Source organism: Trachemys scripta, chromosome 2 (assembly GCF_013100865.1).
Source record: "Trachemys scripta elegans isolate TJP31775 chromosome 2, CAS_Tse_1.0, whole genome shotgun sequence".
NCBI classification, from domain to species: domain Eukaryota; kingdom Metazoa; phylum Chordata; order Testudines; family Emydidae; genus Trachemys; species Trachemys scripta.
Window position 1 is genome coordinate 20,177,013 of NC_048299.1, and position 12,518 is coordinate 20,189,530.

A 12,518-nucleotide genomic window follows, 5' to 3' on the forward strand; every position below is an offset into this window, starting at 1 on the left:
GGGGTTTAGATGGGTCAGGAGTTCTGGGGGGGGGGCTGTCAGGGGGTGGGGGTGTGAATAAGGGTTGGGGCAGTCAGGGGACAGGTAGGGGGTAGGGTCCTAGGGGGCCAGTTAGGATGTGGGGAAGGTCTCAGGAGGGGGCAGTCAGGGGACAAGAGGCAGGGAGGCTTAGGGAGGGGGTGGAGTCCTGGGGGGCAGTCAGGGGACAAGGAGTGGGGGGGAGGGTTGGGGGTTCTGAGGGGGCAGGAAGTGGGAGGGAGTGGAAGGGGCAGGGGCGGGGCTAGGACAGGACGGGGGCGGGGCTAGGGCGGGGCTCCTCCCGTCCTCTTTTTTGATTGTTGAAATATGATAACCCTACCTTAGTACCCATTGTCTCCAGTGGGGCCACAATAGCTAATCACAATAGTTTAACACCAAGTCACAGTGCCTATTTGATAAGGTGGCAAAATAAACTGCAACATAAAACACACATTCAAACCAGAACCCTTTGGGCAATAATGAGAGAAAATAAGAGTTTTACAAAAGCCATCAACAGAAGAATAAGCTAAAGCTTTTCTTCAGCATATTTATTTAAATAGATGTACATCTTTCAGTTAGAACAAAACTTAGTCCTGAGTGAACTACACACCCCTGCATCATATGTAAAAGCACTATGCCAGAAATACCATATGCTTATGTAAATCCTACATTTCCTAACAGGACCATAAAAAGTGTAGTACAATTACTAGATCAGCGTGTGGGAGGAGAGTTTTACAAAAATTGTACTGAATGGTGTGGTATACTTTCATGTTAAGAGAAAGCTGACTGAGGAGGCATTTAGAGCCCCTGGACCAAATTAGGCCTCAGGATGCATATATATAATTACAGTTAAAGTCAACGAAAGCATCCATAAGCAGAATTTAGTCCTTTGGGCAAACATGAATTAAAACATCTTCTATCCTCACTAATGGTTTGCTTACATATAGCAGTGACATGACACCATACAAGAAACCACCACATTTAGTTCCAGTACTGGAAAGACCATTCATATACACATAAACCAGCAAAGGACCTAAAGTGCAGCTCTGTTGTAGTGCAGCCATGATGGAAGACAGATCACCATGCTCACAATCTGTATATAGATTCATAGATTTTAAGGCTGTGAGGGACCATTTTGATAATCTAGTCTGGCCTCCCACATAATGCCAGCCAAATGGTTCACTAGTAATTCTTCCATAAATATCTTTTTCTTTCTTTCTGAGACCTGTAGCTTTGAACCCATTTAAAAGCTACATCAGAAAAGAATATTAATTAATACCCTGTAGTTAGTGTCAAAAGCTTACTGATGATCAAGCAAAATGGCTCCACAGAGTCTCTTTTGATCAGAACTAGTGAGGACTTTGCCTCTAAATCCTGATTGTGCAATTTCAGTGTAATAGAAAGGCCTGACATCTGATTGCATATAATTTGGTAATCTGCTCTGCTGTAAATGTAGTTGGCACAGATTTGATTGCGAACTGTATGTTCTTTCATTTTTAAACCGTTTCTCCCCCCCCCCCCCCCCCCAAAGAGTGGATTAGTACTTTGGTTTCCTTTGTGTACACGTTCTTACTTCAGTTGTGTTATGAGTTTTAAGACCAAAGTGCTTGCAGCCCTTCTTGACTTCTGTGGTGATGCCCCAGTTCTCATGTTAGCTTCCCAAGTCCTCTCCACCACCCTGGCCCTCCTAGATGTTCATCTTTCCCTCTCAGTTATGGAACTTCCTAGTCTTTAGCTTTCCCAGTTCTATCCAGTGCTAGTCTGTAGCTCTGTCTCTCTACCAGTTCTTCCTCCTATTGGCTAATGTTCTTGATTATTGGTTCTAATGGAATGACTTATGCATGAAGTGGAAGTGGCAGTTTGTCTTTGTTTCCATAGCAAACAGAAACCTTAGTTTTACCAGATGATGTGAGCCAAAGAATTGACAACGAACTCCATCTGAACTGTAGGAGTTGTGCATCTACGTAATCAGGGCTGATGGGTTTATTAGGATTTACCAGTTCTCTTCCCTGAGAAGAGTTTGCTCACATGTCATAAGTGTGTTATGGAAGTATAAGATTTCCGAGAATGGTGTTTAAACAATTTTTCTGTAAGGATATGGTGAAACTGGTACACTGAGCTAACTCATTACCTAAAGGCTGATGTACTGTAGGCACCCATAATAAACAAGTCTTGGAGGAATATAGACATTTTAAACTGAAGTCAATGGGTCTCTTCATGTGCTTAAAGTTAAATGCATGCTTAAGTACTGTGCTGGATCAAAGCCAGAGTTCTCAGAATCTTACAGAATCAATCCTTAACTTTAAAAATCTCCATCAATTACACAAAATTGTTTGCAATAAGTTTTTCACAAAAACCAAACATGATGGTGTTGAGTAACAACCTTCCCCCCAAACACACACAATTAAGCAAAACAGACTAATGTTAAAATTGCTGGCAACTCTATCTACTCCCACCTGAGTCTTCTATGAGCTAACACTAAACGAGGAAGACATTTTTAAATTTGCACCAGTTCCACCATCTGCTATTTACTGAACTGGTCATGGTGAGTCAGCCAGCCCTCAGCACTGAAGCACAATGTGTGATGCTTGCATCATAACACAGCAAAGCAGTGTCACATTACAAGGAGGATACCTGTTGAGCCAAACTCCAAATACTTGGGTTTAGCAGATTAGAAGACATAAGACTGAGAGGTGCCAAACAGCCACATATATATAGACCACCTGAATAGTAGAGATTTGAAAGCAAACCATTAAGTCTGAGCAGTGTCCAGGAAATTATTGAAAATGAATTACCTGGGATTTTGTATAAGTGCCCTGTGTCAGCAGTATGGCTGCAGCTGCACCAGCTTAGTCTCCTGACACCTAGTGAGCACAACTTACCAACCGCCCCTTCTGACTGGCTGAGAAAGCCAGAGAGACTCTTCTTATGTCCAGCCCCAGCAGTACCTTGCTTAGTGCATGTGCCTGCTGATTCTCTGTCTTCCTGAACCCAGTCCCAGTCCTGTGTTGGAACCCAGCCCTACCCCTGCCTGCCCCACCTCAAGGCAATGCCTCGACAGGCAGCTCTAATTCCTGGTTCTGACTCTGCCTCAACCCTGGGCTCTGGCGTTCATGCCCTGGCTCTGCTCTGCCTGCTGGCCCTTACTCCTACTCCACCAAGAATGCCAGACTGCTCATGACCCAATCGCCTGATGACCTTTAGCTGATACTTAGCATATATAATACCATTTATATAGCACTTTCTATCTTTAAAGCACTAAAGTACGTACTTTAAATAATCCTCACCTCACCCCTGTGAGGTAGGGTAAATTATCATTCCTATTTTACAAATGGATGAGCTGTGAAATCTCCTAAATGAAACCATAGATTCTTATTCTCAGTAGGTGGAGGGGTTTTTTCCTTAGTAGATAATGTTCAGTCTTATAGGGTAAAATATTTAAAAATGCACCAATTGGCCCCTTGCTTTTTGTGCCCCATTTTTGTGCTAAAAACTCTGTATTTACATCTCTAACTACTTGGGTTACATCCATAGTCAGACAGAAGTGAAAGTACTCAGGTCTGTGGCTGAAGTACAATCCTCCCTTACAAAATTTGCCCCTTCTTAAAGCAAAAGTGAAAGCAGCAGACAAAAGGAGGGTCCTGTGGTTAGCGTGCTTACCTAGGACTTGAGAGCTGGGTTAAAGTCCCTGCTCCAGCTCAGATTTCTTGTGTGACTTGAGCCAAATCAATTACTCCCTCTGTAAAATGGGGATAATAGCACTTCCCTACCTCAAAAGAGTGTTGGGACGATAAAGACTATAAGACATTCAGATACCACTCTAAAGGGGGCCACATAAGTATCTTAGGCTACATCTACACTACAGGGGGGGGGTCGATTTAAGATACGCAAATTCAGCTATGCGAATAGCGTAGCTGAATTCGACATATCGCAGCTGACTTACCCCACTGTAGGGACGGCGGCAAAATCGACCTCTGCAGCTTCCCATCGATGGCGCTTACTCCCACCTCCGCTGGTGGAGTAAGAGCGTCGATTCGGGGATCGATTGTCGTGTCCTGACGGGACGCGATAAATTGATCCCCGAGAAGTCGATTTCTACCCGCCGATTCAGGCGGGTAGTGTAGACCCAGCCTTAGACTGACAGACAATCTGTATAGCCTTGGGGAGATCTTCTGTAATTTGAATCCTTATATTTTCACGAAAGAATTTATTTTATGTAGAGGTTACATTACAAATTACTCATTTATACTCAGACGGCTAAAAGCAGAACTTAAAGTTCATGTTGCATAGGGGTTTTTGATTTTGCAACAGTCATATACAACAGCACACCAAGAGGTAGTTGGATATCAAAACCAGTATCTGACTATTCTGACTCTGATACAGTGATACATATTACATCAATTAGGGCTCTGCTCTTTTGAGTTAATACTCTGGATTTAAAATGAGTAGTGACTGCATGCCCCATGATCTCTTTTATTACCCTATCAGTATTAATGCTGTTCAGAAGAATAGGTTCAAAGTATATTTTAGACTGTTTATTTAAGCACTCAAATTTTCTAAGACAGGGATATTAGTACTAAATGTTTCACAGAAGCATCCAGCAATTGGTTTTCAATTTAGGAAAATTAAGCTGCACATAATCTGTTGAGGGCGGGTGCACTAAAGGGGAAAGAGAGCATAAGGAACCTTTCTCTTCTACTCCATGTAAGCATCAGAGCAAGTGCTCTACCTAGCATTCAAGAAACCATACTAGGAAGGAGGGCTCAGTTCTAGCAGGCACTGTATAGCCCTATGTTGCTGTAGTCTGCTGACCAAATGCTGTACTCCAATAAATTCATACACTCATGTTTGGTAATCGCTAATTACCTGATTTCAGAACCAATGGTCTGTTTTCCCATTTACTATAGTTAGAAACAATACATACAGCAATGAAAACTGATAACCAAGTTATCAGATGCCCAGTCCACCTTCCAGAAGCTTCAAGGTTCTAGCAAAATGAGCTCCCACCAATAGTTCACAATCACACCCACTCCCCTCGCCAGTATCTAATGACAGTTGATCTAACCCATTCCCCTTCCCCTCTAGCTTCTGCTCAGTTCTATAATTTTCTTATCTGTTTGACAGGCATAAACAAGGATCCTAAACATTCTCCTTTAAACTTAAAATTAGGGCCTAAGATTTCTAGTATCAAAAAACATTCCAATATAGAGCCCAGACAATACAGGCAGCACCACTGCAGGAGTAGCCCATAATTATTCCATCACCATCCACTCTGACCAGACCCGCTTCTTTCAGAGCAAGAGAAATGGAACCTCCCTCTCATTACATTCTCCAGGGAGCTAAAGGAAAAGTAGGGATTTCCTGCCCCCAACAAGGAACTAAAGGAGCAGTATAGGTTCCCTCTAACTCTCATATATCCAAACAGGACTAAAAGACCAACTGTTCCCACTCATATCCCCCAGCATCCCAAGGAGAAACAACAGGAGAGCCTCACAGACCCAGCAAGCACATACAGCACAAGAGCTCAACAGCAAGTGACAGCCTCTCGACTCATTCCCAGATGGAAAACAAAGCATCTTTTTTTTCCCAATACATCTACCTCTTTAAGGCAAACATCTATCCACCAGGTATATAAATAGCCCCTATCTCTCTAGTATCAGAAGCTTATAAAAAGTGCTCCCATGCCTGCATAGAGGCATAAAAGAGGCTCCCCCGCATGGCAAATGGAGACACAACTGTCTCCACTTTCCACCCACTCAAGAGAGTGGCATGAACCCACAGATGCCCCTCTCTTCCTTTCTTTCCTTGGAGGCCCTTTGCCTCCGTAGTCTGGCACTTTTCTGCTTCTCTCCTTGCCACAGTGGCCTTTGCTCCTTCCCCTCAGTCACATTTGTTGAAGATTTCATTCCAAGGTTTTCCAGGAGACCCAGCTATAGGATTATCATAGTACATATCCACAATATACCAGCATGGCTACTGTGAACAGCAAAACATGTCCTCCTTTAATACCAAAATGTCTTCAGTATCAAATATGTCCTGGGCATGCTAATCCAACAAAATGAATTGCCTGCCTAGGTTTCAGCAGAGGCAGGATGTAAATAAGTCCAGTTTTCTCTGAAAGGAAGAGTCTTGCTCCAATTTAGGGGGGAAATCTGTAATTTGAAGCCTCTGTGATTCTGTATTTTCAGCTACCTAAAAGCCATGCCTTTTCAGAGAGTGAGTGAGTGAATTAAGTCTAGTATTTGATTGAAAGGATTCACAAGTATTGACAGTGCAGAAGTTTGTGAGACGGTAAAGCCCTCATTAGGGCTGGATGAAAAAAATGCCAGCTAATGCCTAAGGGACAAATGCCACCAAGTGCTCATTTTCTGAATAAACTTTTTCAACAGAACTACAGTGAAATGTTCTCTAGAGCTGTAAGCTCTGGGAAAGAAATTCCCCAAGCCTTGTGAATGACTTTCTGTTTACTCGCTGGTGAGGTGATTATCAAATGCCAAAATACACCTATTGAGCTTGCAATGGATAATGTCTAAAACAATGCTAATAAAAAAAAAGGCATGACACCAGGAACTCATATTGCTCCAAGCATCAGAATCACTGGGGGTTCTGTAACTGAAAGTAAACTACAGATAAAGTTTGTTGTGTCGCACAACTTAAGCATCAATAAGGTTATTACTGCTGCTGTGGTGTGTAAGGTGACCTCAAGCTCACTGATATTTGACAATGCAAAGCATGGAATGCTTAGCTGCCTCTGAGGTATTTAGTTATATGTGCATTTTAGAATGATGTCATACACAATTGCTGAGTTGCAACTTGATTAATATGCAAGTCAACCACTTTATTCAGCTTAATATAAATACATTTGGGGGATGGAAGGAAAACTACAGACCAAGATTTTCAAAATTGGGTTCCTAAAGCTTAGCTTCATACCATAAATCCTCAAAATAAGTATTTAGGAGCCTAATTTTAGGCATTCATTTTTTTTAAATTTCAGAACGCTATGAGGGCCAATCAGAATATATTCAGGAACTGTCTCTTAGACCGTCTTTTCACATTCAGGAAACCAATTTTACATTATCTTATTTGGCCTACTGTTAGCATTTGTTTTATAATACTACATGCTGTTCCTACAAACTTCACCCACACCTCCCCACAGCCAGGAGAGGGAGGTAGTGCCAAAGTAGCCAGGCATAGTATAGTACTCTCTGCCAAGACTACAGGCAGGATGGGATGGCAGAGGACAGTAAATAGCTTTTGGGGATCCAACTGGCATCTGGAAAGGACATGTTTTGATGGAAGGGGCAGAAAGAAGAAGCCAGAGAGAAGCCTATATTTAGCAATAGAGGTGGCAATTCTAAGTGAAAGTAGAATATGGAACTTCTAGTTTTCCTGCATTTTTAATAAAGAAAGTACAGAAGATGAAAAGGGGAATAACATTATTTAATGTCTGCTCAGAATTCATCAATATTTGGAGAAAATTATGAAGACATGGAGTTTCCATTGTGGTATGCGATCAAAATTGAGCAAAATCAATTTGGTAAGTGGTTTGACTTTTTTAAATGCAGTTCTTAAAGTTATTTTCCTTTTCAAACCATAAAGGTAACATTGCTTGTCAGCTGTCTAGCAGATTCTTAAACACACTGGCCTGTATTTTATTTAAATACTGCTCCTTTTACACAGGAATACGTTGTATAAATACGGAATGTTTCACTTATTACTTTTTGAAAGATCAGCAACTGCCTTTGAATTTTAGGGGTGAGAAAGGTCTCCAAGAGACCGTAGCTTTTGAGACATTATTTGCTGTCTGTATTTTACTTCTGTTTTGTATTGCAGATAACGCAGTCTGAGTCACGATCAGTTGTTTTAAAATGCTCCTCAGTGGAACAAATCCAACAGTTTGTTTCTATATGTGCTTCATTTCCAGATTTTCTGCTCTTTATCCCACTCCCCCAGGTTTCTAAGTTCCTATCTCCATGGCAACACTCAATAATGTTGGTGGGTGGTGTTATCACGGCAGGCTTCCCTACAGAAGATCTCAGACATATGGATTATTTATGAACTTGCATGAAAGCCCTACTGAAATATCTTTGGGGCAAATTTCCACTTCCCTGAAAGATAGAGGCTTCAAAGAATGACATCCTCACTCGATGTCCTCAGACTCAAAACCGGGGACTCAAAAAGCTGAGCTCAGGCACCAAAGGGAGTGGGCCCATTCATTAGTTCCCATACCTATTTTGCTGCTTCCTGGAAGTTTCCCTAACCCTAAATAAGTACCTGTTGTCATATCACATAAATTCTAACTTACTGCTGTTCACTCCAGTGACATTTGAGATAGTTCTGATTTCGGACCATAATACTTCAATGTTGTCGTAGCCGTATTGTTAGGACATGAGAGAGACAAGGTGAGTGATGTGTTATTGGACCAACTTCTGTTAGTGAGAAAGACAAGCTGTTGAGCTTACACTGAGCTCTTCTTCATTTCTGGGAAATGTACTCTGTGTCACAGCTACAAGGTGGATTTTTTAGTGTAAGATATTTCCAGGGACCATTCAAGGTGGGGAAAGGAAGGGGGATGGGAAGGCAGCGGAGCAGGAGGGGGGCTAAGTGGGTTATAGATTGTTGTAATTCAACATAACTCTAGTGTCTCTATTCAGTCCATGATTTTTAGTATCTTACAAATTTATGAATTTAAGCTCCCAGACTTGTCTTTTGAAGGTGTTGTGCAGGTTTCCTTTGAAGATGAGAACAGAGAGTCAGATATAGAGTGATTCGCTTTGTGAAAAGTGTTCATCTACAGGTGATATGATGTTTTTGTCTTTTATCATTTGTGTGAGTTCACTGTGAAAGTTCATTCGAGAGCATAGTGATTGTCTAGTTTCACTCATATAGTTGTTAATGGGGCATACCACATGTGTTAAGTATGTATAGGACACATGAATCTTGAAGGTGTATTGTGGGGGGTGTTGAGCATCATAGCAGTGGAGATGTGACTAGGAATTTTGCATTTGTTGTTCTGGTGCCACTCTGAGCTGGTGTGTCCTAGTCTGTAGGGAGCTTTCTTCTGATGAGCTTGGGGGGTTGTTTGAAAGCCAGAAAAGGAAGTTCAGAAAAATATTTCTTTCAGAATGTGGTCCCCATTGAATATGGATTGTAACTGTTTAACAATATCCCATATGTGTTCCAGTTTGGGGTGGTAGGAGCATCAATTTATAACCTCACCCACTTTGTCTCTCCAGAATATTTCAGACATGTGACAGCTAAATAAAAAGTCAGGTACTACCTGTACCACTGTTGGGAATCACCAGAAAATGCTACTGTAGATGGTCTTGCTAGTTCTATGTATCTGAGTCATTAGCTCTTCAGGCCATGGGGGGGTGGGGGAGGGGTGAAGAGGTTTGTCAGCTGTGGCAGTTTGGTTTTGATACCAAGCATATCACCAGTAAAGTCTATCTTCCATGCCCGACTCTCTCTAACTCATAAGAATCTTTTTTCGGTGCACCTGCTGCCTCCAGGTTGCATTCATACAAACAGCCAACACATTAAGACATCACAGGGTGCCAAAACATTACCCAAGAGGTCAAGAATATCTGCCAGTTTCTTCAAAATACCATATTGCATTGCATGAACTTGTCAGAGAGACAGTTTTCAAAAAACAGAGCATGTCTCTTCACTGTGGATAAATACATCAGCTTTTATGTATCTACTGAGAGTTTATTACATTAGATTTTACATTGCATTTCAGTTGAGGCATATTAATATGCAGGAAGCAAACCCTGTAACAATACAGCACATAAGAGGTAGGTTCTTAACCAGCTCACCTTTTTGGAGCGACTACTTTTATTCAGTTTCCTATGTGTCTTAACTCAAACAACAAAGGCTGGTAGCAGGGTGTAAAGGGAGAGGGCAGAGGAGAAAGAAGGAATTAATATTAAATGCAGAAAGCATCTAAAGGTACAACCTTGACAGAAGCTTTGTCATTCTTCATCCTTGGATATAAATTTGGAGCTGCAGACTGCGAGAGAATACCTAGGTATGCCAGATATTGCTGAAGGGACTTGGCCAAGTCCACATCCTTTTCCAGCTCATAATTCCTTTCATTATCAGCAGCATTCCGCTTTGAAGTCCTGCACATCAAAACCAAGGAAAAGAATGTTACCAGCATAAATGATATACACTGAACTCAGAGGGAAAAAAAAAGTCACTACATTTTATATTTGAAGATATAGAAGTCAGCTCTGTGTGAATGTTCTTAACAAAATATACCTACAAAGTTTTAAACATGACACTAGAAAATGTGGAAAATTTCTATATTTCAGCAAAATGAAAACATAACTCCACTGGTAAGGTAATAAAATAATAATTATAATTAATGATCTAATTGCAAATCAACTACAAAGCCTGAATCAGGACAAAGTTTTGTCCAAAGGGGAAAAAATATTTGTAAATACAAGAGGCAACATTACAGTGCACCCTAAAGGGATACACAGCTGTACTTACAACAGAACTTCAAAGAAGTTATTAAACCTACCATCAGAATCCATTTCTTTTCAGCCCCAATGGTGGGTCCCAAACCTAACTTGCAAAATCCCCAGATGCCATTGGCAAAGGACATGCAGTGTCCACTAACCAACCAGTAGGGCTTAAATGAGGTTATGGGATGAAATGAGAGTTTCTTCTGATCTGCACCTGTGACCAGGATTCTTATGTGATATATAGGTTACCTATTTTTATAGAATATAGTTAGCTTGACTCTGAGCTCAGATTGAGTCAGTATGCAATGGTATGGTATATCTGTATGTCTCTGAAGCTATTCTCATGTTCTTCACATTCTCTTTTTTTTTTTTCTTAAGTCTCCAACTCTTACATCTGCCAAAAAAAACCCCACAAAGGCAAAACTCTCAAATGTGACGAAGTGTAACTGCTCTAGAGGTGTCTGTGAGTCTGCAGAAAGTCTGGAATAACAGCTCTGAGGTGTGAACAACTCCACTCATCTATCTCATTGAGATGGTAACTTGAGTGCCTAATGATAATTTAAATGTCAACATTGTTAACTCTTTCATTCATGTAAGAAAGGAGACGGAGATTCCTGGATTTGCATTTCTATGGGCGACATCTAATTTTGATTTTTACAAGTGGCTTTTGGGACATTCCACCATTTCCTTCCCAGTCAAGGAGTCAAGTCAAAGGTGCCCCGTTGCATTCAGAGCTGCATGCATGATTTCATTTTGAACATCTGCAGTTCAGGGGTGCTGGAACAATTTTTATAGTGGGGGCTGATGATGGAAACCATGCATTTGGCGTTAGTTACTACTACTTCAATCCAGAGCGTGTGGCAGCACCCCCAGCACGCCTACTTCCAGCACCACTGCTGCAGTCTACAGTGAGCAGTATCTATGTGTAAGGGGACTGTTGTCCCCTTACTAAAACTCAGTGGGGGTGTTTTGGTTGGCTAGCTCCCAGTACCAAAAGAAAAGGGAAGGGTCGATGGGAAATCAGGACCCTGAGACTGACCGTCCCCAGGAACAATGGGGAGAGGCCAATGCTCCAGGTCAACCTGTTTGACAGGGTGGGCAGGCTAATCAGGGAGTCAGGAGGCCAGGGGGGTCTCGTCCTCCTCCATGTAGGCTGGGTCAGACAGAGTGGGGCCGAGCTAAGGAGAGAGCGGGGGCCCAAGCTGAGCTGGGGAGCAGAGCCGTGCCAGCCAGCGGAGCCAGAAAAGCAGCCCAGGAAGCAGGTCAGTGCTGGTAGCAGAGTCACAGAAGCAGCCCGGAGAGCAGACCTGTGCTGGGGGCAGAGCTGCAGCAACCAGAGCCAGAGGGACCAGAGAAGCAACCCAGGGAGCTGGAGGCAGAGCAGCAGCAATAGTGCTGAGACAGAGTGATGGAGCTGGAGCTGAGGCAGAGTGGTGAAGCTGGAGCTGGAGCAGTCTGGAGCTGGGTGCAGTGAGCAGCTGGAGAGAGCGAGGGGGTCCTTGGGCAGTGGGCCCTGCACAGGGAGATGCCCCAGCCAAGAGACCTTGCAGGCCAGACTTGGAACGGAATCATAGGGTTACCATATTTTGTGCCTCCAAATGGAGGACACTCCACGGGGCCCTGGCCCCGCCCCCAGCCCCGCCCATGCCCCCGCCCCAACTCCGCCCCCTCCCCAAAGTCTCCGCCCCCTCCCCTGCTTCCCGCGAACATTTGATTCGCGGGAAGCCTGAAGCAGGTAAGGGGGAGTGTGGGGGGAGGAGGCGTGGCCCAGGCTGGACCTCAGCGGCTCCAGCCAGGGTCGGCTCGGGCCCTGGGGTGCTGGTCCCGGCCCCCGGCCGACCACCCCCAGCCCGCCGAGCACTGCCAGCCCCCGGCGGCCCGGCGCCCCCCCCGGCTCCCGGCCCCGCGACCCTGGACCGGCCCCCCGGCCCCATGACCCCGGACCGGCTCCCGGCCCCGCGGGCGCGGGTGAGACCCCGGACCGGCTCCCGGCCCCGCGGGCCCGGCTGACCGGCCCCGCGACCCCGG

General features: G+C 43.7%; 1 protein-coding gene across 1 annotated transcript in view; it reads right to left on the bottom strand.

The window, feature by feature from the left end:
• PTPRN2 (protein tyrosine phosphatase receptor type N2) overlaps nt 1-12,518 on the bottom strand; it is a 960,120-nt gene that overhangs the window by 562,299 nt on the left and 385,303 nt on the right. Inside the window, exon 5 of the mRNA XM_034760012.1 lies at nt 9,977-10,142. Within this exon, the coding sequence (XP_034615903.1) occupies nt 9,977-10,142 (166 nt within the window). The remainder of the gene's footprint in view (nt 1-9,976; nt 10,143-12,518) is intronic.